The sequence below is a fragment of the Silene latifolia genome, chromosome Y (assembly GCF_048544455.1).
Source record: "Silene latifolia isolate original U9 population chromosome Y, ASM4854445v1, whole genome shotgun sequence".
Taxonomy (NCBI): Eukaryota; Viridiplantae; Streptophyta; class Magnoliopsida; order Caryophyllales; family Caryophyllaceae; genus Silene; species Silene latifolia.
The window spans coordinates 371,426,431-371,450,960 of NC_133538.1; the positions used below are offsets into that span (position 1 = coordinate 371,426,431).

Genomic DNA, 24,530 nt, shown 5'->3' on the forward strand with positions numbered 1-24,530 from the left:
AGAGTATTGATTTAGAATCTGGTCTAATTTGATTTGTAGGTGTATCGTATATTCGCCTGTATCTCCGTCTGTCCGTGTGTTTGCATGGTATTTATACGAAACTAATCCCACTTGCATCATGATTCTAACTCTTTGGCTTTCTTGTTATCACCCTTATCTTGATAGCTGGTAACTCTTAATTATGATAGGAAAAGTACAAGAATCTTTATCTTATTCTACTCCCCTAACATCACTTTGACATTCATTCCTATGTATTTGACAAAGTTGGGCTGATTCTCGGCCAACTCTAATAATTTGCATGCTGCTTAACGTTATTTATCTGGCCCAATTGCATTAGATCAAGTCTTAACGGATAAATTTCGGAAACTTGTTGGTTTTGTGCCTATTAAATGGGCTTAATGGAAATAGAAGCTTAAGGATGGTTTTATGCCATTTTAGTAATTTTATGGTAAATAAGCGTAAAGAGCCTTTAATTATAGCATTGTCAATATTCATTTAGTCATTTAGTTTTAGCCTCATCATCGGGTACCCGTAAGGCTAGGTAGACATTTTGAGGTGTCTACAGGGATCCTCTGCCGTAAATATGATGGAAAAGGGAGAGGGTTTCAAGAACAAATTTAAGGGAAAGAAACGCCCTTTTAACAACACCAATGATGAGTCTAACAAGACACCGAAAGGTGCTTGTCAGATTTGTGGAAAGACCGGGCATTTGAAAGCAAATTGCAAGGTTGGAAAGCACAAAAAGAAAAAGGCTGCAAGTACTAGCCAAGGAGGGAAAGGGTCTAATGACCAAGATCCACCCACTAATCAAGGTCAGATTTTAGACATTGGTTTTAATTCGGTTGTGAATTATGTACCGCTAATTTCTGAAGCATTTTATGTGCAGGATGATGTAGTGGCATGGTGGATAGACTCGGGTGCAACCAATCATGTTTGCAAGGATCGACATTGGTTCAAGTATTATGAACTAGTGAAGGATGGATCCGTTCAATATATGGGCAACGAGTCTACCGCTCCTATTGTAGGTCGTGGCATGGTGGTGTTGGAATTTAGTTCCGGAAATATTGTAAAATTAAATAATGTATTACATGTACCCAGAATTAGAAAGAACCTTGTATCCGGTAGTTTTTTAAGTAAACTTGGTTATAAACAAGTGTATGAATCTAATAAGTATGTTTTATCTAAACATGGTGTATTTATTGGATTTGGTTATTATTGTAATGGAATGTTTATGTTGAATGTTGTTCCAAATGAAAGTTCCATATTTATTGCTTCCTCTATGAATGATACTTCATATCTTTGGCATGTGAGATTAGGACATGTACATTATAAAAGATTGGAAATTATGTCTAAAGATGGTCTAATTCCATCATTTAACATGAACATAAATAAGTGTAATACTTGTATGTTGACAAAAATCACAAGGCAATCATTTGGTAATGTGTCTAGGATCTCACATGTGCTTGAGCTTATTCATAGTGATTTATGTGATTTTCGCAATTATCCGTCTTTAGGTGGTAAAAAATATGTAGTGACTTTTATTGATGATTTTAGTCGGTTTTGTTACATATATTTACTTCACTCTAAAGATGAGGCAATTGATAAGTTTAAGGTCTTTTAAAATGAAGTGGAATTGCAACAATCAGTTTTGATTAAAATGTTGCGTTCCGATAGAGGTGCTGAATATTATGATCCTTTGTATTTTGAGTCAAGTGGTATCATTCATGAATTAACTCCTCCATATACACCACAATTAAATGGTGTAGCAGAAAGGAAAAATAGAGTCCTAAAAGAAATGGTTAATTCTATGTTGTCTTACTCGGGTTTGAGTGACGGATTTTGGGGTGAAGCCATGTTGACGGCTTGCTATTTATTAAATAGGATTCCTAACGAAAGGAATAAAGACACTCCATATGAACTTTGGTACAAAAAGAAACCTAGCTTGAATTATCTTCGAGTTTGGGGTTATCGGGCTGTTGTAAGACTACCCGATCCCAAGATTAAAACCTTGGGGGAAAGGGCATTGATTGCATATTCATTGGATATGCTGCGCATTCAAAGGTTTATAGGTTCTATGTAATTGAACCTAATTATTTTGTTTCGGTCCACACTGTAATTGAGTCAAGGGATGCGATATTTGATGAGAGTCGTTTCTCATCAATGCCGAAGCCTAAGGATCTAGTACCTAGTTCTAGTGGAGCTATTGAGGGAAGTGACAATGTCACAACTCAAGAAGCAACACCTGAAATTCGTAGGAGTAAGAGAAAAAGGATTGCTAAATCATTTGGTCCCGATTTTCTTACCTATTTGGTTGAAGGTTCAAGGGATGGATGTGAAAACTATTATCCATATTGTTTTCACATTGATGAGGACCCTAGGACATTTGATGAGGTGATGAGGTCTCATGACTCTTCCTTTTGGAAAGAGGCGGTGAATGATGAGATGGATTCCATAATGGGCAATAACACTTGGGTGCTTGCGGATTTACCTCGTGGTTGTAAACCATTGGGTTGCAAGTGGATCTTCAAAAAGAAGATGAAAGTTGATGGTTCTATCGACAAGTTTAAAGCTAGATTGGTTATCCAAGGCTTTAGACAAAAGGAAGGGATTGATTATTTCGATACCTATGCTCCCGTAGCTCGCATTACTACTATTAGGTTGTTGATTGCACTTGCTGCAATTAATAATCTAGTGATCCATCAAATGGATGTCAAGATGGCGTTCTTGAATGGTGAGCTTAAAGATGAGGTGTATATGAAACAACCGGAACGATTTATTATGCCCGGTAATGAGCATAAGGTTTGTAAATTAATTAAATCATTATATGGACTTAAACAAGCCCCTGAACAATGGCATCACAAGTTTGATGAGGTTGTTTTATCTAATGGGTATAGACTAAATCAGTCGGATAAATGTGTGTATAGCAAATTTGATGACAACGGTAATGGAGTCATTATTTGTCTATATGTTGATAACATGTTGATTTTTTGGTACCGACCAAAATCAAGTAGACCTTACTTAGGCCTTTTTGTCATCAAGCTTTGTCATGAAAGACATGGGTGAGGCGGATGTGATACTTGGTATAAAGAGCAAGCGTGAGAACAAGGGATTTTCTTTGACACAATCTCATTACATTGAGAAAGTGTTAAAGAAGTTTAATCATGGAAATTGTTCTCCGGTTAACACTCCAATGGGATCCTAGTGTTAAGCTTATGCCTAATAAAGGTGAAGCTATTTCACAACTTGAGTACTCTCAAGTGATTGGGTGTTTGATGTATGCCATGACAAGCATACGACCGGATATCGCCTTTGCCGTTGGCAAGTTGAGTAGATACAAAAGTAATCCTAGTCTTGAATATTGGGTTGCGGTAAAACGTGTATTGAGATACTTGAGGCAAACCATGGATTATGGTTTGAACTATGTCGGATTTCCTTCGGTCTTAGAAGGGTATTTCGATGCTAGTTGGATCACCAACATGGAGGATCATTCATCTACTAGTGGATGGGTGTTCTTGCTTGGTGGAGGAGCTATCTCATGGGCTTCTAAGAAGCAAACTTGTATAACAAGTTCGACTATGGAGTCGGAATTCATTGCTTTAGCTGTTGCCGGTAAAGAGGCGGAATGGTTAAGGAATTTGGTTTATGAAATTCCGGTTTGGCCAAAACCTATTCCTCCTATTTCTATCCATTGTGATAGTTCGGCGACTTTAGCTAGGGCTTATAGTGAAGTTTACAATGGAAAGTCTAGACATCTTGGTGTTAGACATAGCGCGGTTCGTGAGTTGATTACTCAAGGCGTTATTTCCGTTGATTTCGTAAGGACACATCATAATTTGGCTGATCAATTGACGAAGGGATTAGCTAAAGACTTGGTTATAAAGTCGGTAATCAGGATGGGTTTAAAGTCCGTCTAGATCTTTATGATAAGATACCCAAATTCCCTCTAACAAATTTTAGAGGCTAAGTTCAATGTGGAAGGCTTATTATGGAAGATTGAGGCACATGTTATAATCCCGAAAGGTATGTGCATGACCTGCATGACAAGAGGTTGATGTTTAATACTTCTTAATGAAATCTTTGACAAAGTGCATTTTGCAGGTGCACGATGAAAGATTCACCTATGTGAGTGTGAAGTGTAGCCGCTTCAAGAGGCTTGGACTTGGCTTCCTATACTCTCATGAAAGGATATGGACACAAGGCGGTCAATAGTGTTAAGTTTGTAACTTTAAGAGTTTATTAAGTCTATGTGTATGTTATCTTCATGTATTCAATATGAGTTGAAAGGTTCAATCCGTGGGACACCTTGATTCTCGAATATTTGGAATGTGTAATATACTAATGTGAAAGTTCAATCCTTGGGACACTTTCATTTATGCCTAGACTTGTTTGCTTTGTTGTTTTATTTTGAAACAAGGGATACACTTAAATGGGGGAGGAATGTTAGTGATTTTGATCACAATACATTTAAGTGTATTCGGGTTTCTTATGTCAAATCGGTTTGAGATCGTAATGGATATAATGTGAGTCGGGAATATGGAGTGTATGCTCATATAATCGTATATCGAGTTCATGTGTATAATGGATAAGGGACACTATAAAAGTGTTGCCATAGTATATATATCCTCTATCGAGGTCATATACCCGGGGTTGGGCATCCCCGACCGGGTTGTCATGTACTATGTATTTGAGAATTGCCAGGAATTATGTGTTTAGGAAATAGATGCGTCCCCGATCGGGGTAGGTAACCCCTAACGGGGTTAAATTGCTTTTCCTGTACGTATGTTTCATGTGTGTTGCACATGTTCGGCAGTTATCATTTCTTTTGATTGGTTGGTAACAAATCAACATACTTATCCACTTATTTTTATATTCTGTATGTGAATTCCACATGCATATATATAGAGTGCGAGGGAATTAAACGAACACACTGACATTTGCACGTATTTCGTATTTGACAAAATAAAGTAAAACCAAACTCTCTTATTGTTCTTTGTTCTTTGCTCTTTGCCTCAAGACAAAGGAATCGTCTGATCCTACAGAGATTTTGTGATACCCAAAGGCTATAGGGTCGAAATACTCTAAGGAAAGTGTGTTCAACACGATTTAATTGGGTGTAATAAACCGTCTTACATTGTTTTCATTTCTGTTTTAGTGCCTTTGTTTGTATAAGCTTCTAGTTTGTAATCTTTGTAATACAAAAACTACAACATTTGTCTGGCTCACAGCATCTCAGTCTACCATTGCCTTCCCATCTCAGTCAAGTCCTAACCATAACGGCACGATCGCCCTATGCCTTTACGTATTCCTTTTTAGTCCGTTCCTTTGATTCTTTACATTTCCCTATATTGACTTCACTTTATCCATTAAATGACTATTATATCTTTCTAAAATTTATGAGGTCCACACACATGAGGATATAATTGTAATCCAATATATAAAAACATTACATACCCCACTTGCTTCCACTTTCTTAATGTTTGTGCAAAAAGCAAACATAAAGAAACAAATGAAACGGAGGAATTATTAATATTTTTTTTTAAAAAAAAAACTAGGTAGTTTATAAACCTTGGATTCCTAATCGCTATCGTCACATTAATTAAATAAATAATCCTCTATCCCACTTTTTGAAATCCTTTTTCTTAAAATTAAAGATTAATGCTAACCATCAAATCCCTAAAAACTCACGTATTACTTTTGTTTTGTGTTTAAGATCATTCAACCGTGCGTCTAATCCTTAGTTAATATGGTAGATGCGTACATGCGAACATATGATTATGCGTAGTATTCTCATAAACTAATATTGTTATATTTGTAATATGTTTTCTTCACTGAAATAAAAGTACTCTTAATCTCCATAATTCATTGCTTAATTAGAGTATGCGCAAAACAACAAACTTCAAAAAGCGGACATTATCGATTTATCATCTTATCGAACACTTACCTTTGCCGATAGAACTACCTACAGATTTGTCACACGAATAATTCCATCAACCATGTTATACACAATATACATCAACCATGTTATACACAATATACATCAACCATTATACCTGAAATTTCAAATTAAAGTGCACAGTTAGTACGTAACATGGCATATTGACATATATATTATTGATTAAAGTAATATGATATACGTAATTAGCAAGCACATTATTAGCACTACACGCATTAAGAATACACAATAAATTATGTTTAAAAAAACAACATGACATAGAGGAATAGGGGAGGGGATATATACGTGCAAAATATCATATAAAAGAAATTCTAGACGTAGGACACTTTTATATGTTTATAACAAAATTCATATTTATAATGGTGAAGAATTATAACTCCATACAAATTCTAGTTGTAGAGACCATTTATATTACGTAAAAGTGCAAAGCTATACTACAATTAATTAGAATATTATATAATATATGCTTGGACCACACTAATGCTTATATATATTCTCTCTTATTTCACTTACTAGTTGGTAAGTCCGTGCGATGCACGGGGCTCCTATTAGGATTATCTGTAAAAATATATATTCTTAAGTTAACAAAAAAAAGTCTAACTATGTTGAATCATGGATGAAAAAAACTCCATGGTTGGTATAGTTGATTGAAGAATTATTAGTGCTTTTACCGTAAAAATTTGACATTTAATAGTACTTATAACATCAAGTGATTTATTTATAATATGTACTTTGCTTTTTCATTGTTGCAAACACAAATTGGTTTTTAATTCAATAAAAAACGCTTTCTTTGTTAATATGGTGCAGCTCACCAAAATGAATCCTTAATAACGGAGACAGACCTTTATGAGTCTTGTAAATTATTCTAACCTACAACAACTACGTAAAACTGAATGCTGTTACGTAAAACAACAATTATCATAATTATATATAGTGTGTTCAAAGAAAATGTTAGATCTCTTAAACATAATTTTACCTTGATTATATATATTTACAATTAAGGGGGTGTTTGGTTGGACATATTGGAATGGAATGGAATGGATTTGATCCATTCCATTGTTTGGTTGGGGTGATTTGGAATGGAGTTAGATACCTAATGGATTCTAACTCCACCCCAACCCCTTGGAATCCCATACCCACCCACCTCCCTTGGATTCAAACTCCATTCCCTTCTTCTATAATTTATGATGAACCAAACAAGATTAGACAAGTATGGATTTAGAACCCCATACCACCATACTATCAAACTCCATTCCATTCCATTCCGACTTGTTGAACCAAACGACCCCTAAGAGTATTTGCTCCTTATAAACTTCTCGCAACATCAAATCCAAACTTAATTCCAATAGAATTATTAGTCTCTAAATAACAATCAAAAATATATGTGATATTGTGATTCTATTGCATAGAATGCATGGGCAACATCATTTATTAGTTTTATGACATCATTTAAAATCGTTGAGTTACAAAGTTAGTATTTTATGGCAACGCTGAAACGTTGATTTAAGTTACCATGGTCTGGTAATAGAAAACTATTAAATTTAATAAAAAGTCAAACCATGCTGAAAATGAGAGCAAACAAAAATTCGGGAGTTGATTTAGATGAGGAGAGATTAATCATCTGTTCCCCTCACAAAAACGCAACAAAAATGTTGTTATTTGGTATTGACTATATCAGTTGTATAACATTCACAGATATAATTGGATTGTAGAGTTATTATTCTTATAATCTCACGCGTCATTGATTTTTAATAGAAATAGTCTTTGACTATTTATAATTAAGATTACTTGTCCTTAAAAGCTTCATGCAAAATATATAATACGATACATAATTTGATAAATTTGTGAAAACTTCTTTGTAAATAATGTATTTCGTTTGGCCTTGATACATTTGGTCTCTATCACGATGAGAACCTTAATCCTTTGGATGACTTTGCTCTTGACGCTTCTACGTAAAGGTGGTCATTACTAAAAACTGGTTTCAGCACATAAATTCCAACATGATTAAGTGATTGTCCCTGACTCTTGTTTATTGTCTAGCGAAGCATAGCCTCAATGTATATTGTCTCCGCTTAAGAACGAAAGGAATCTTTGTATCCGAGGAAGTCATTCCTATGCTCGGTTTAGTACATTTTGCCAACTTTGGAACCCGTAATTATCTTCCTTTCTATTTCGAATTTCCCAAGGCAATTGATGATAAGACAATGTCTCTTTCGATAATCCTCTTACGGAGTTGATGTTCCTCAACAACATAACCGACATACCACACTTGGTAAAACATACTATTATGAGTTATGTTAAAAAATTCATCACGTATACTCCCTTCACTTCTTAATAAACATCTTTCCCATTACTTCTCAAGGGTCAAACGTCGTTTATAACTTTGACCATTAATATGTCAAAAATCATGGTCAAACTAATGTATTGACGACTCTGCAAAAACAATACTACATAGGATCATTGGGAAGAGGATGATGTACATTTAGTGTGAAATTCCTAAAAGATAATGAATTTTGCTCCCAAAGTCGTCTAACAAGACTAAAATACTCTACCAAGTCTCGAATAATAGGAAATAAAAAAATGACTCCTAAAAGCAAGGATGTCATACGAGCGAGGGGACATGACGAATATAGGCTTTCTCATACCCATATATATTATTAGTTATAAAAATTACATGCCCTTAGTTGTCACAAGTAAAAATTTTCAAAGCCATAGATCAACTTGTGTAGATCTTAAAATAGTTCGTTCCATATAAATGTTATATTCTCGCTTATTCTATAGTTTTCAAATATTTCTGATATTTTATTTACCCATGTCCCATGGTTGACATTATTTAAAATTCAGTTTGAGTCTGAAACTTTATTTATATTCGCTGCATCCAAGACAAAAGAGATATAATTGGACAATTGTGATAGATTTTCCTTTTGATCAAGTTTGTTTTTTTTTTTATTGTAGAGTCAACAATTTTCTTATATGGAACGCTATTTATTTTGAACCAATTGCTTATTTATTCTATTTCTCATGATTATGATATATACGTACTTTGTGTTACAATGTCTCATTGCTAATATTTATTCTGAACAAATAGCTATTTATTTTATTAATCAAGTTTATAAAATTAAAAATAGAACATGAGATTAACTCCTAACAATAGGTTCAAAAGTAAGTAAACATGGGTTAAAAAAATATCAAAAAGAAATTAATTTGATATTATAAAGGTCAAGAGATCATGAAATTAAAAATCTCATATTTAGGCTCTGTTTCGAAAAAAATAAGCTTAAATTTATCTAATCAAAATTTCAATTATTTTTTTTGTTGTAAGTATTTGGTGGATAAATTATTTACCAAAATAATCGAAGCATATGAGAAATAAGCTACCTGTTTTTTTTTTAATACTTCAATTTATAATATCAAATATGGAGTACTTACAATGTCCTTTTATGCCATATTATAAAAAAAAAAAAAAAAAAAAAAGCGTTCTTTCGGTTAGTTTAAAAAGTAATTTTTATTTAATCGGTTAACTGATCGGTTCCGAATTTTCAGTTATCTTTTAAGCTCGTTTTTTAGGTTTCAGTTAAGTTTTATAATGAAATATAAGATATAGTATATGAATAATGTGTATGACATTAATATACCATATAATTAGTTACATAGTGTATTTTGAGTATGTAGCACCTACTATTTCGTAATGGTTAAATTACTTGGATATATGCTGGCGGTTTATATGAAATTTTGTAGTAGATGAAATTAGGTGATACTACTAATACGTGGGTCTACAATCGATCATCAATTTATCATATGAATATAACACTATGAATTGTTCCATTGTTACACAAAAGCTTTGAGTTGTTTACACCCCCAAATTCTACTTCAAGTTTTCTCGGTTTCATTCCTCCATCTAATGGTCTCCACATTCTTATAGAAAGTAAATTAGTTAAACAAAAATAGTAACATATATAGATTAGTGAAATATTTTATGTATTGATACCTTGAATGTACACGGAGGCATTTATGTTTATGATTTCTATACATACACTCCAATGATTATTTAGTGATTACATTTTGATGAAATCGTAATTTATACTTCGTGTAATTACGTAAGATTACACTACATCATCTTAACATAACACTTTAATAAATAAATTCATCTTTTATCCGCCAGCTTCTTGAATTTTGATGCGAGAATACAAACTAAAAATGTATGCGACCATAAGTTGGGGAAAATAAATACGATAACTTGAACTATTATGAATTTCTATTATCTATTTGATAATTTTAATCTACTTATATTAAGATAATTTTATTAAAATATATTTGATCTACTTATATTAGGATAATTTTATTAAAATATACTTGATCTACTTATATTAGGATAATTTTATTAAAATTTGTTTTAAATAGTAAGAAATATACTTTTATTAGGATAATTTTATTTATTTAACTTTTTTTTCGAAATCTACTTTTGCTAGGATTTCTAAAAAAGTTGGACTCTCTATTATCGCTCGAAAAGTTTCTGCTTTATATATATGTATTGATTGATTAATTAATTTATTGCAATTTATTAAACAAAACTAGTAGCCAATAACATCCTCGAAAAGTTTTTCTTTTAAGTAGACTAGTTGTTGCTCCGTGCCCTACCGGGCATGATGCCCCAATTCGTGCCATTTGCGTATACGAAGCCAAGAGTTATGCTGCTCGGGAAGTGTGTGCTGCAAATTATAACAGCATGTTATTGGTGACCTTTAGGCGCCATCGGAAGTGTAGTCATGCGTACATTCTAGGAGTCATAACCAGCAAAAAAGTGAAGTTTATGCAAACTGTGTGGTGTGTAATTGCTGGCTTGAAGGAACATCGAAATGGGGGCTGTAATTGGGTGCCTAACAAGTAAATTGTTTTATTAGTTTGGTGGGTGTTGTAAAATGTATATGGCATTCACCAGAGTCATTTTTTTGTGGGAATATTTTTTTCCTTTTTCTGTGGAGAGGACACTCGGTCAAGGTATGATGATGGAGGTTAGCCTAGACGAAGATGGAAATTAGCTAGGAGCGCGTTGTAGAACTGAGATAATGTAGTCATGCAAAGAAGATAGATATTTTTACATAGAAGGTAGGTTTTTTTTATAGTCGCATTCTAAAAATGATAAGCAAGTCCAGTTGATAGCTGCTTGTTGTGCTACTTCTAATAGACCGCCCGTGCATAGGGTCTAGGGCTAGCTGCCCCTGAACGCCATCCTTCTTAGATTTTTATGCGCGCAGCGGGTACAAAATGTTCCCAGAAGTTGCTATGGCGGTCCTGTCCATCTTTTTGGCTAGATTAGTGAGACTTGTTTGAGCACCCTCTTGAGTTCTTGAGTTCGGTACAGAAGCCTATCCGGCACGACCTGAATGTATAGTTTAGCAATCCCTAGTTTGTCCTCAACGTGGCTGAGGTAGCGTTCTCGTTTCTACATACAAGCGACATGTAGTTATGGCAAAGCATAGTTGGTTATATATATATATATATATATATATATATATATATATATATATATAGAAATAGGATCTCGTGCGAACTTAAAGTTCGGTACGAACTGTGCGAACTAATTTAAAAACTAAAACACGCGTGACATTAAACCCAAATCACCCTTTTATTTCTTTTATCCTTTCAAACACAGACCCCCATCCCCTGACTTCCCACATATTAATCTAACACCTCCGAGCACCCATACCGACGCCGGCCACCCGTACCAACGTCGGCGACGGAGCTTCCCTTTCCAGATTACACAGTTGTTGTCGGAGAACCGCTGCTCTTCTTCTGCGAAGTTTTCATTCTATCGATAACGAGGTGGTGTTTTTGGCTTAATTCGATGATGGTGGTGTGGCTCCGATGACATTCACCATCAGCGACCTCCGGCGAGATAAATTTCCTCCATTAACCCTATTTTACGACATGCGCTTTTCCCAATTTGTTGTTATGGTATATTTATGGAAAAATTGATTTGAAATTCCAGATCTACAAAATTTTAAGCAATGGTGGTTATCGAGCTGGGTGAGTGGTGGGATCGTCATCGGAGTAATGTGTTAACTAGGCTGTTGGCAGTGGCGGCACTCCGGTGATGTGCAAGGGGTTCTTCCATTGTCAAAGAATTCCCGTTTGGGTGGTTCCTCCGTCAAAGCCAACTTCAGTTAAGCCCACGATCTTGGCTTTGCATGCTGCTATCTGCTCTTGCGTTGACTTGTAATATGTTGCGTACAAAATCAGTTGGACCAGCGCAAACATCTGTTCACTAATATTCATACATTTTCTGGAATTTATTTCAACTCATTGATTTGAAATGAGAGTTTGGGAACTTACAGCAATGTGTATGGATTTAATGGATGCAAAGCGTAGATCGTCTATGCTATGCCATTCGCAAATGAAGCAAATGACAGGAAAAATGGCATATATTCCACACTTTTTGTTGTGATCATCAATTTCTACCCAAAATTAGTACAGTCCTTAGTATATCAAACCAAATATAGTTGCCACCTTATTTAACAAGGTTATACAGGGGAGGTTGTCACTGCACAATACTTTGTTTTCTCGATATATGACATTTAACTAGACGTAAAGACGTTGGGGTAATGTTGTTATTGTTGCCGCTGCTGTTGCCATGATAAAGTCATACTTAGATTTCTGTCAAGTGTTACACAAATCTTACAAGTTTTAGGATGGCCTTAGACGTAAAATAAACTTATATAATTGTGCGTACAAAAGGAGAAAAGAAACTTAACATGACAGATAAAGGGGAAGCATACATCATAATGTTGCAGACAATTGCAATCATGCCAACAATAGAAGACCTTTGTTTGGTGGTATGAGTAACACTGAGGACGACTGTGGTCATAATTCCGAAATAATTTTGACAGTTTTTATTTAAAATATCTCTTTTGATTTACAGCAAAACGATCTAAGCAGAAAAAACGTAGACTGCTATTGGAAGAGAACGAGTGATAAAGTTAGAGCATGTGTTTTTTACCTTAACCTTGCTTTTGTAGTATGTGTAGTAAGTAAGTTTTGTTCGACTAATTTATGAATGGTACATTTATGGTGTAGGAAAACATGCCATATTTTCGATGCAGAACAGCAAAAGAACTCTTGAGGCTCCAAGCTCATTGATATGCTGCATAATCTTGTTCGTCATGAGTTATTATTTTTGCTATCGGGAGTTGTTGTCCTTTGATCCTCTCTTATGGCTAGAAATATGAAATGTCCTAAAGATAGGTACTGTAAGCCTACGACAAGCTTGTACATTATTATATAGGTTCCTTTTTTTACTGAGGACGACTGCGGTCATAACTCCGAAATAATAACCTCAGCAATGGCAATTAAAGCAACTTTGAGCCCGTCTTTCTTGTTGGAGTGAATGAGAAAGACTTACTTGGTAACGCAACTTTAAGTATCTAAATACACCCCTTTAAATTACTAGATACATACTTTTATCTTGTTTGATACACTCATTTAAGTTACTAGATACTGTGGACAGCGGGCCGCCCACGGGGGCGCTTGGGAGTGAAGGGGCTCGAAAACAAGCGTTTGCATTTTGTATGGAGTCGCCACCAATTTTTATGGGAAATTGGAACCGTTCGAATACCTCGTGTCATGTCAAGACACAAAGTAGTGACATGAACACTAAGCAATCGTTACCCTTAGCATTCTATGTCTAGAATGACTCTCGTGGATGCCAATGAACACGGGTGCTCACGGAGATCTGGAGTAAGGGGTGAGGGTACGTATTAGGAAGCTCTTTTGATCGAACACCTAATCCCGCCCGCCTCGATAGCGGCCTCTACTAATGATTAGGGAAGTTTATTCGTACTTGATATATCGTCGGCTATATGCATGCAATGCAACATCCATTAGATTAATCCTAACATGTGAATTAAGACTAAGTCGGTGAACAATTAATTAGGCGTACAATTAGGGTCAAAGTAGGATTTTAATGCTCGATTACATGTGGAAGCATACAAAACAATGAAATAAAATAAATAAATTACAATAATGGAAATTACATTAATTACATTGGATTAGGCGGTTTATGTCGAAAATACCTTTAAAACGGATAATTTGATAAAAAAGAATAAAAGAATAAAACAACAAATTAACGAACAAGAATTAGCGATATTACGAATATTAGTTAATTGATACGTAAACTAATTAATCTAGGTCAAGGCGAAAAGGAGTTCAGGGACGAAGTCGTCCTGGACAAAGCAGCGGCAGACAACTGCGCCCTTTGGAAGAGGCGCGGCCGACGCTGCGTCTGCTTCCAAGGACGAACTCTGTCGTGAAGCCAAAATCGCAATTGTTAACGTTAATTGGTGAATTTAATGGACTGATTTAGATTATGTACCCGGATGAAAGTGATTTACAGATTATTTAACATGTGATTTGAGTCATAAAACAATAAACATGAATGAGACGGAAACGAAGACAGATTAAACATGTGAAGGGTCGATGTTAATGAACGATTAATTAGTGACATCGGTGAGACAAACTAAACAATGACGAAATATCCATGAATACGGATGCAAATATATCAATGACGAATCTCAGAAACTCAATATGGACAGATTGAATCCCTAAGAATCCGGGTTTGAACATTAATGACAAAAAACCCGCAAATATCGATTATCTAGGATTTAAGTCGGAACAACAATGAATAAAACATATTAATGATGAATGAATAATTTATTAATGATCATGTGAACGAATTAACAGAAAACAATTGAAAGCAAATAAAAAACGAGAAACGAATTACAGAGGACGAAGAAGAAGAAAAGAAGCAGGAACTGCGGCAGCCTCATGAAGAGGCGCAGCAGGTGCTGCGCTCCTTTGAAGAGGCGCAGCAGTTGCTGCGTCTTTTCTCGACTGCCTATCTACTGGAAATCCGCAAAACAGGTTTTAAAGCACGGTTTTAGAAATCGGTTTTAATGAGATACTTTCGACATAAACCTTACAATTGTGATACGATAAATAAAATACAATAAATAAAGAGAATTATACACCCTCAGACTTACATGTTGACGGAACGAGAAGAACTAAGAAAATCGATTAGTGATGCTCGACGCGAATGCAAGGAAAGAGTGCCCTCTTAAGAGGAAAATGATTGATTAATTTAAGTTGATTGAGTGTAGTGGTCAAATTGGTCGGTCATGCAACGGAGAGGCTGGTACCCGGAAAGATCCGAGCTTACGTGGTCGAAGGTTCAAGCACGTAGGCGCCAATTAGTAAGAACGAAGTCTAGAATGCAAAGGGAGAAGAGAAGGGCGGACACTCGCGTGAGAAATATGAGGAACGAAAGCTCCTATTTATACTAATCACGTGAAGGAATAGGGTTTCGGAGACTCTTTGGAAGTGAATCTCGGAAAGATATAAAAAAGATACGTAAATCATGCAAAGAAGGGCCTGGGAAGAGGCGCAGCAGCCACTGCGTCTCTTGGAAGAGGCGCAGTGCCGCGCTGTTCCCGGGGGTTTCCTCCGCTAAGAAAGATTTCCGCGTTTTAGTTATGGTAGGACGGATTTAATTTGATTATCTTTTGAATATTACGGGATATTATTTGCCAAAAGATAAAATTTGATGAATATGGAATAGAAATATCCGGAACATTCCAACATTCCGACTCGGGATTTAACTATCGAAAAATGGAGACGGTTTTTGACCCGGACTCCAAATGTACTCTAATTACTGCCAAAACGACCGTATCGGCACGTAGATGACAACTAAGAGGTTGACATTTATATTTGAGCAATCACTTGACGATAATCTTACGAACTGTCACTAATCGTTCCGCGAATCAAACATGCGGCCCAATCATCACCGGGTGGTTTGCGAGGGGTGCAGAAACGAGGTGTCTACAGAGCCCCCACTTTGACTGAGGCTTGGACAAGGCGAAAGTCAAAGTATAGCCATCAGGTCAATCGAGGATTACAACCTGACGACTATGGCGACGCGAGGCGGCTCAAGGGGTCTGAGCCAAGGACCTGTCGTCGGGAACATTTTAGAGTCTGTCGACTATCGGGGAGGGTCGTTTAAAGTCCATTAGACTACGTAAGGAAGCTCGCCAGCCATAAGAAGAGATCATACCTGAGACTTCTTCCTGGAGATGCTTCCGGAGGTGCATAGGAGCTAAGGTTAAGACCTAAAGATATATATGAATGTGCTAGGGTGTGGGACCCTAAAGGAAAGCATTGACAGGAAGGAGGCCAAATATGAGTTCTGACCTAAAGGTGACTAAGGTTTGGGTATAGGAACTTCTGGAGAACGACACCCTGTCGAACTCCGCGGGGAAACAAGAAATATCGGTTTTTTCCCATGGTACCCTCGAATTTTGGCAGATTACACATGGTACCCCTCATTTTAAGTTTCTACATATGGTACCCCTGTGTTTACCTTTTTCGTTCCCAAAATACCCTTAACAGACTTTCCGTCATAACACCGTTAGTTTACATCTACTAAACACTTTACCCCTTACTTTTACCCATAATAAATCCTCTAATCCTTAATCTTCATCTTCTTCCTTCACATCTTCAAACCTAATCTCAATCATCCCCTCTATCACCACCGCATCACCACCTCCCGACTCTGACAACCACCACTCGTCGCTGACACCGAAGCTCCGACACAGGCCATGCGCGCGTCCCTGTGTAACACACCCCTCTCTTCCCTTAAAAACTCACTCCTCTAAATAATAGTTTTGTAGTTGATTTGCTGCAAGTAGCATTGTGTAATTGAAATCATCACATATTAAACATATACCCCTCATACGACTCTCACCAAATACAATTGTCATCAATTCCATCAACAACAATTAACCCCATTATATTTTTTTTTCGACAATTGTATTAACCCCATTATATAAACACAAAACAAAAAGTCTTCCCTTTCTTCAACAACTTTCCCCTTTCATCTAATCTCAATTTCTTCAATTCATCATTAATGGCGACCATTGCTCACAACAATCATCATTTTCTCCATATTTCTTCAAGTATGCAGCAAATTAAACCAATTGCCAACATAATTTCCAAAAGTAGTACGATTTCAAGTACAGAGAAATCAACTAGAAGCCATGGATTTAGAAGCAAATTCGAGCAAGTACTTCACATCATAAATAAAAGGAATGTGTTTGGTATGCATTCTTGAAATTAAATCCGATGGTAGTAGTATGGTTTTAGAATGGGTGATGGTGCGGGTTACATTGATTCTAGCGGTTGCGGGTCTCACTGATGGTGGCGATGGCGATGGCGGATCCCGCTAATGGTGATTGGGTATTGCCGGTAATGGTGGGCGATTAAATAGGGGGAAAGAATAAACGGTGGTTTGCAAATGGTGATGAAGAGTGGCTGAGATTGATTAGATTTAGGTTGAAATTAGATTTGAAGATGTAAAGGAAGAAGATGAAGATTAAGGATTAGAAGATTAATTATGGGTAAAAGTAAGTGGTAAAGTGTTTTAGAATATATAAACTAACGGTGTTATGACGAAAAGTCTGTTAGGGGTATTTTGGGAAAGAAAAAGGTAAACACAGGGGTACCATGTGTAGAAACTTAAAATGAGGGGTACCATGTGTAATCTGCCAAAATTCGAGGGTACCATGGGAAAAAACCGAAGAAATATTGAAAGCAGCAGGACGTTGGTAGAAACTGCTGGGGATCCGCTTGCGTCGGTCTCGAGCGAATTCTGGCGAAATTTGGAAGTTGAATCTGCTTGCGTCGGTCTCAAGCGAACTCTTGTTGGGGAATATGTCGACGACTAGGAACATCTTGATCGTCGGGGAAAGTCTTGAGTGAGCAGTATGCGGAATACTACTGCGCCAGACAAAATGGTTGAGCAATACTGCGAAATACTGCTGTGCGGGATAAAATGGTTGAGCAATACTGCGAAATACTGCTGTGCGGGATAAAATGAATTCGGACAATACTGCGAAATATTGTCGCACTGGATAAAATGCGGGCCGGAACGAAAGGAAATCGTCGAAACGGACCAAAGTGATAAAATGTCATCGAGGAAGAGGCGCACCAAAGATGGGCCCACGAGTAACGAACTCATAACGGATTTTTGAAAATCCAACAGGAGGGAAACAAAGGAAGAGGCGCAGCAAGAGCTGCGTCTCTTGGAAGAGGCGCAGCGCCTGCTGCGTCTGTTCCCCAATTCAGCAATTCCGCGTAAAAACGCGAAATCAGAAAGGTTTTCATTTCATTATTTCGAAACATAAATCCTTCAATTTCTCTCTCAAATCTTCACCATTTCTATCAAGGTTGGATTCAAAAGCTTGCTTGGAATATGACTAATCGAGGTATGTGCTTTAATCTTGCATTAATCATTCATTTTTGTCGAATTTTGAGCCGCGAACATTAGGGTTTTCGACCCAATTGATCGAAAATTTGGGGCTTTTCCCCCAAATGGATTTGTCATGCCAAATTGATACTAGAAACGAGTAGTAGGCAATGTTAGGAACATAACCATGTATTTACTTCGAATTTTCATCAAGTTTTGAGCCCTTGAGCGAATTTTGAGACTAGTTTCACGACTAGATCGAAAATTGCTTCGAAAATGGCCTTAGGATTGCCCATTTGTGATGAAATTTGATAGTAGGGACCCTTGGGTGATGGGTAAACTTCCTACCATCTCGGAAGTTTGGTTTGTGACAACTTTTTGCAGGACACTTTTTAGGGCATAATCGCCATTATAGCGAAATGCTGCCGAATTTTCGACTCGAACTCGGAACTAGGCTTTGACTTGGACTTGACTTGACCCTATTCATCACATGAGTGATTGGGTTTGGCGGGAACATGGCCAAGGATGGCCGGAAAGGGGCGATTCTTGGGCCTTGAAGGCTCGAAATGCTACTTAACAAGGGCTTGTCGTCATGTGACGCGGCCTGGATTTGCTTTAATCGTTGCAGGTGACGATGCTTCTTCTTCTGGGAGAGATCCCATGGATATAGACGCCGCTGCTGTTGAGGAGGCTTTAGAGCAGGCCTTCACCGCCGCGGTGATGGCTGCTGCAGAGGAGGTCCCCGAGGAGGAGGCTGCTGACGAGGAGGAGATTCCGAGACGGGCCCACCTCGGGCGAGGGGGTCGCCAGCTGAGAGGCGCTCCTGCGTGGGCCGAGACCTGGGAGAGTAGGCACCTTGTGTGGGCTGCAGAGGGTCACTTGTCCTACAGGACGGTGAAGAGCTTGGTAAATAGGAATTCCCTAACTCATTACCTATCCTTTTCCGTTTTTGTTCAAATCTCTTTCAAATTTATTCCAAAACTAAAGATAGCTTTGTTTCAAATCATGATAGGAGGTCGGGAACATCCGGTCGTTCTCGGGGTATACGACGGCGATGGAGCACTACGAGCGGCTGTCGGAGGAGGAGAGGGCCATGATCGAGCGCGGAGCATTTGGTCCTCTGGTCCAGGTTTGGAGGGATATCGTGAAGAGGAAGTTGCGGGCCAACCTTAGCCTGGTTCGCGCTTTCTTGGATCGATTCTGGGATACGACTTCCACATTTCACCTGCTTTTTGGTGAGGTGGGAGTCACCTTGAGGACTACGGCATGATTTCGGCTGCCGTGCGGGATCGAGGAGATGGTGTGGCCGGAGGCCGGCATGAGGGCGGATTCGGCCGAGGCGAGGAGGTTGATCGGGTGGAACTTGTCGCCGAAGGCTGTTGCGTGCTTGGGTTTGGTACCCAGTTCCTATGTTCGAGATTACTTTGCAGGGAAGACCCCGGCATCGGTGGTGATCGATGGGAGGGAGACGGCTCCTCCTCCTTGTACAAATGAGCGAGGGGCTCGTCTGTGGCTTTGGTGGTTCTTGTCTTCGATTTAGCTCGGAGACAAGGGTGAGAGGTCACGTCGACGAAGCTTCTCCCCTTTCTTTCGACCCGAGTTCCTTAGGGCGTTGGGACCGGGTCATCTTTCTGGTTTTGCGGTCCTCATCCGCTTCATGAGGGCCATGGTTCGCCCAGAGCTGATGGAGAAGGGGACTTCTCCTGGCGCTGTCGGACCCGGGCTGCTGTTGGAGGTATGAACCTTCCTTTAGATCAACGTAAATTCCTTTCTTTTATCAAAGATCGTCATTGACCATTTCGCTTTACAGGCGTGGGTGTACTCTTACTTTCCGGACCTCGCGCCCAAGAGGACGGAGCCGTTGGAGAGGGCCTATCCCGTGGTGAGGGATTGGGTCATGTGCCGGATGAAGAGCAAGCGCTCTTCTCACAATGTCTACCGGCGGGATGTGAACGCCCTTCAGCTGAGCAGCGTGAGTATCCCATTTGTATTCATTCACATCTTCTCATATTTTGTTTTCAATTGATCATAGGAATGACCTTTGCCTTCATATTGTGACAGTGGGTGCCCAGACCTTGGGCGGAGTACGCTGGAGCGCCTCCCTTTGTTCTTTGAGACCCTTCATCCTAGGAGTTCGAGTCGGTCGTTGCTTTGTTGTGGACGTCGATGGGTCCCGTATGGTATCCGGGCGAGCGGTTAGCTCGTCGGTGCTTTCGGGCGCGTTGACGGTTCCCGTCGATCCTCCTAGGACGATGTTTAGGGAGCCTTCTGAGGCTGAGAGGGAGGCGGACCTGGCCGGTGCCAGTGGCGACGACCTTCTTCTCCCTGAGGAGGATTACTCGGCGTTCCTTTACGGGAGGTTGGCCTATTGGCCGGTAGTGGTGAGTATCCTTTGTTTTCTTGTTGATTTGATTTTGAAAATTACGACGAAGGATCATCGATTAACGAGAGTTGTTTTGTCCTTGTAGGAGGTTGAGGCGGCGGGCATCGAGCCCCCAGAGTACCCCGAGACCCTCGAGTACACCGACGCTCCGGGAGGACGACGATCTCTGAGTTACGTGACTTTGACGTAGCTGTGACGGATGCTGGCCTAGATGACTGGCAACATCTGATTCGGAGGGTGAGCTCCCATTTTGCATGGTTTTCGTGTAAGAACACGTTTGACTGAATTTGTTTAATTTGCTGAGAATTTCTTTTTGAAATGCAGGGCGCGCCATCTCGGTTCGTGGCACTATGGAGGGTGGCCAACCGGCTACGAGCTACGGCCATTGAGGCACTCGTCGGTGGCCGAGGTCGTCAGGTATGAACCTTTGTGCCCATTTTTCGATCTTCTTTTTTTTGAGTTTTGGTTTTCCAATTGAGTTGATTGACGTGAGCCAATTCGTTGTTGTTTGCAGGGTGACCGCGAGTCAGGACGAGAGTTGGCCCAGGCTCGGGAGGAGACGGCTCGCTTGTCGAGGGAGCTCGAGTTTCGGGATGCCGAGATCGCCGCTCTGATGGCGAGAGTTGCTGAGTTGGAGGGTGCCCAGCAGTAGCTTGTGTAGTTTTGTAGATTTGTACATTTTGATTTTGAAACATTTTTGGACTTGGTTTGGGGCGCAAGCCCCCAGTTTTTTTGGACTTTGATTTGGTCGGGGCGCAAGCCCCCAGTTTGCTTGTACATCTGGACTTATTCGGGGCGCAAGCCCCCAGTTTGCTTGTATATATGATGGCCTGAGTGCCTTTGTCTTTGGGTTGTTTGTACTGCAGTTAGTTCTTGAACAGGTTTGGTAGATGACGGTTTATGCCGTTATGCTGCCGAAATTTACATGGAAAATCACGCGGTTCACACATTTTATATACATATAAGGCCTTTAATTAGCGCACAATGAGACTCAAAAGAAACGCAAAAATGCAAAAATTTTGCCGGAAATGAAATGACAAATGACCGGACGGTAGGGAGGGTTACCCCCAAAAAAAAAAAAAAAAAGAAAAATAGAAATTCATAAGTTAGAAAATGTAGCAAAAGAAATTAAGAAAATGAAATAAATATATGAAAGTTTGAATAATAAAAAGAATTAAATGGACAATTAAATACACAAATGTGGTAAAATGGCGGAAATGTCAATGTCGCCTCGAAATGCGTGCCCGCGAAATTAGGAAATCCCAAAACATGGTAAACTTCCGTAGTTTACCAAAATAAAATCCCATAGGAATAGGAAATCACGCGTGTTATAGAATTAGGAAAGATCCAAACGCGGAAATCACAGGAGTGAGCACAGGAAGAGGCGCAAGACACCAGTGCGTCCCTTTGAAGAGGCGCAGCAGTGCGCGCTTTGTTCCCGAGAGGGGTTTATTCGACGGATTTTGGAAACAGCAAATTAGTATAAATAGAAAGCGCCGCCAAGCTTTGAATCATATAATTCTTCCGTCTTTTCTTCGTCGCTTCTCCTAAAACTGCTATAATAAATTTTCAAGAGAAAATTATCATCATGAATACTTTGGAGGTTCGCTTGAAGGAATGGACTAATGAGTTTTCGAACATGGAAAAGCACGACATGGGTGCTTATAATCTTGGGTCTTTATTGAGTTTGAAACTCATCAAGGTAGTGAAACCGTTCTTAGATGCTTGCCTTGATTATTGGGATCCAAATTATCACGTGTTCGCCTTTCCAGGAGGTGATATTTGTCCTTTTCCGGAGGAAATTGCCGCTATTGGCGGTTGGGACCCCGAACACTTACCTGCCATCCCTTCTACTGCTCAAGGGTATAAGAGTAAGTTCAGAGATTTGCTTGGGTGACTAGACTCGAGGTAGATCGTCTTGTTACCCCAAAAGGCGTGCGGATGTTGGATTTTATAGACCGATTCATCAACAGGGCCGACCCTACTGTCTCGTATGTTGCTAGAAGGAGAGCATTTGGCTTCTGTTTGTTGCATGTGTATGTCTTTCAGGGACATGTTGATGAGGACTTGAGAGGTGATCCTCGCCTTTTGAGCCTTATTGAGCAAATGGAGCTGCGCAGGAGCCCAGCTTGTCTGTGCTTAGGGGAGATCATTTTGGGTTTGGATAATAGGAAATCCAACCGCGATCTGCCGTTCTTGGGAAGTCCCGTTATCCTACAGGTAAAAGACATCTTCTTTTTCTCTTTTTTTCGTTTTTTTTTTTTTCGTTTTTTTTTTTTTTTTTTTTTTTTTTTTTTTTTTTTTTTTTTTTTTTTTTTTTTTTTTTTTTTTTTTTTTTTGTTTTTTTTTTTTTTTTTTTTTTTTTTTTTGGTGTCTAATACCTGTCTTGGTAGGTTTGGCTCATGGAACAGCTCCGATTGCTTGAGCCCCGGTTCATGCACTTTCCTATCATGCCCGTATGATTTCGATGAGGACACGGCTGTACATGGTGGACTTCACCCGGTCTGTGACTATTGGAAGAACAAGTCAAGACCGATGACGGCCCTTTGATCGGGTGGGTTGTCTGCGTGGTGGCACCTCAAGTCATCCATTTGGGGTGTCTTCTTTGGATCCTACTAGGTCCGTGCGCATCCCTGGATTGGAGTTTATGGTGTGCATCTTTCCCGAGAGGTTGATGAGGCAAGTTGGGTTGAAGCGAGATGATCCCTAGGCTTGACACCGTCCCAGACGCCATGGCGTTGACTACCGAGAGCCGAAGAGAGTGGGCTATGAAATGGGCCCGAGAAAACATGTGGTTCCTGAGCTTCTCCTCCAATGCCTTGTGGGTGTCGGACTCTTATCTGAGGTGGAGGAAGGCTGCAACTTCGGAAGAGCGCGAAAGACTGAGGAAGCGCGAGCCCGTTGATTACAAGGTGCGCGATGGAGAGAAAGAGAAAGAAAAGCATCTGACCGAAGGAGAAGAAGAAGCCGGCTTTCAAGTCATTCATCCTTCAAGAAATCAAAGATTACTCTGCGCCATGGAGATGGTGGTTGACAAGAACGGGAGAGTCGGGCCTCGAGAAAGACCGTTGGTGATTAGGTCCGAAGTGGCGCAAGAGCGCCGGCTCGAGGTCGTGACAAGAAATATGACAAGAATGACAAGGGCAAGGGAAAGATGGAGGAATAGCCCAAGTCTTATTATTATTATTAGATTATTATTATTATTTGTTGTAATAAAAAGGGGGATTTTTAGAATCCTAGCCTATCTATTTTTATTATTTGTCGTACTATTATTATTAGAAATTGAATGAAATAAAAGGTTAAATGGTTATGAAACCGTTGGCATTTTCTTTAATTATTCTTGTCGAATTTCAGATGCGACGCAAATGTCCTTCTATTTACATTTATTTTATATATAATGGCGGGTTGAATCCCGTGAAGGATTGCCTACGTATTCACTTAAAAAAGTGAAATCAAACCCTTGCGCGTAGTTCGAGTAAATGTAAAAGAATAATTGTTCGAAGCAAGAGCTTGTAATGAACATAGAAAATAAGCATGAGCTTTGCTTACTCGGGAGGTGCGAATTTAGTTTGTTTGATGATATGAGGATGACAAGTTTGCCAAGATGCAAGAGCATAGTGACATTCAAATGGGCCAGGGGCCGTTTATTTAGTGCCACAAGAGCGACACGTAGGTTTACGCGAGGCGCGTTTCTGTCTTATCCTAGGCATAGTATCGTTTCAGTTGGTCGAGATTTGTGGGGTTTGAAAACTCATTCCCATCTAGGTCTGTGATTCTAACCGCACCCCCGGGAGTATGGATTTGACTAGATATGGTCCGGCCCAATTAGGTTTGAATTTCCCTCTCGGGTCGACAGGGTAAAAGAGCTCTAACCGATTTGAGAACTAAATCTCCTTCTTTGA

General features: G+C 39.1%; 1 protein-coding gene across 1 annotated transcript; it reads left to right on the forward strand.

Annotated features, from left to right (window-relative positions):
- Positions 1-583: 583 nt before the first annotated feature.
- On the forward strand, positions 584-3,063 carry LOC141631838 (uncharacterized). The gene is made up of 2 exons (XM_074444460.1): positions 584-1,021; positions 2,062-3,063. Exons 1-2 carry the CDS (start codon positions 584-586, stop codon positions 3,061-3,063), a joined length of 1,440 nt encoding a protein of 479 aa, XP_074300561.1.
- Positions 3,064-24,530: the final 21,467 nt, after the last annotated feature.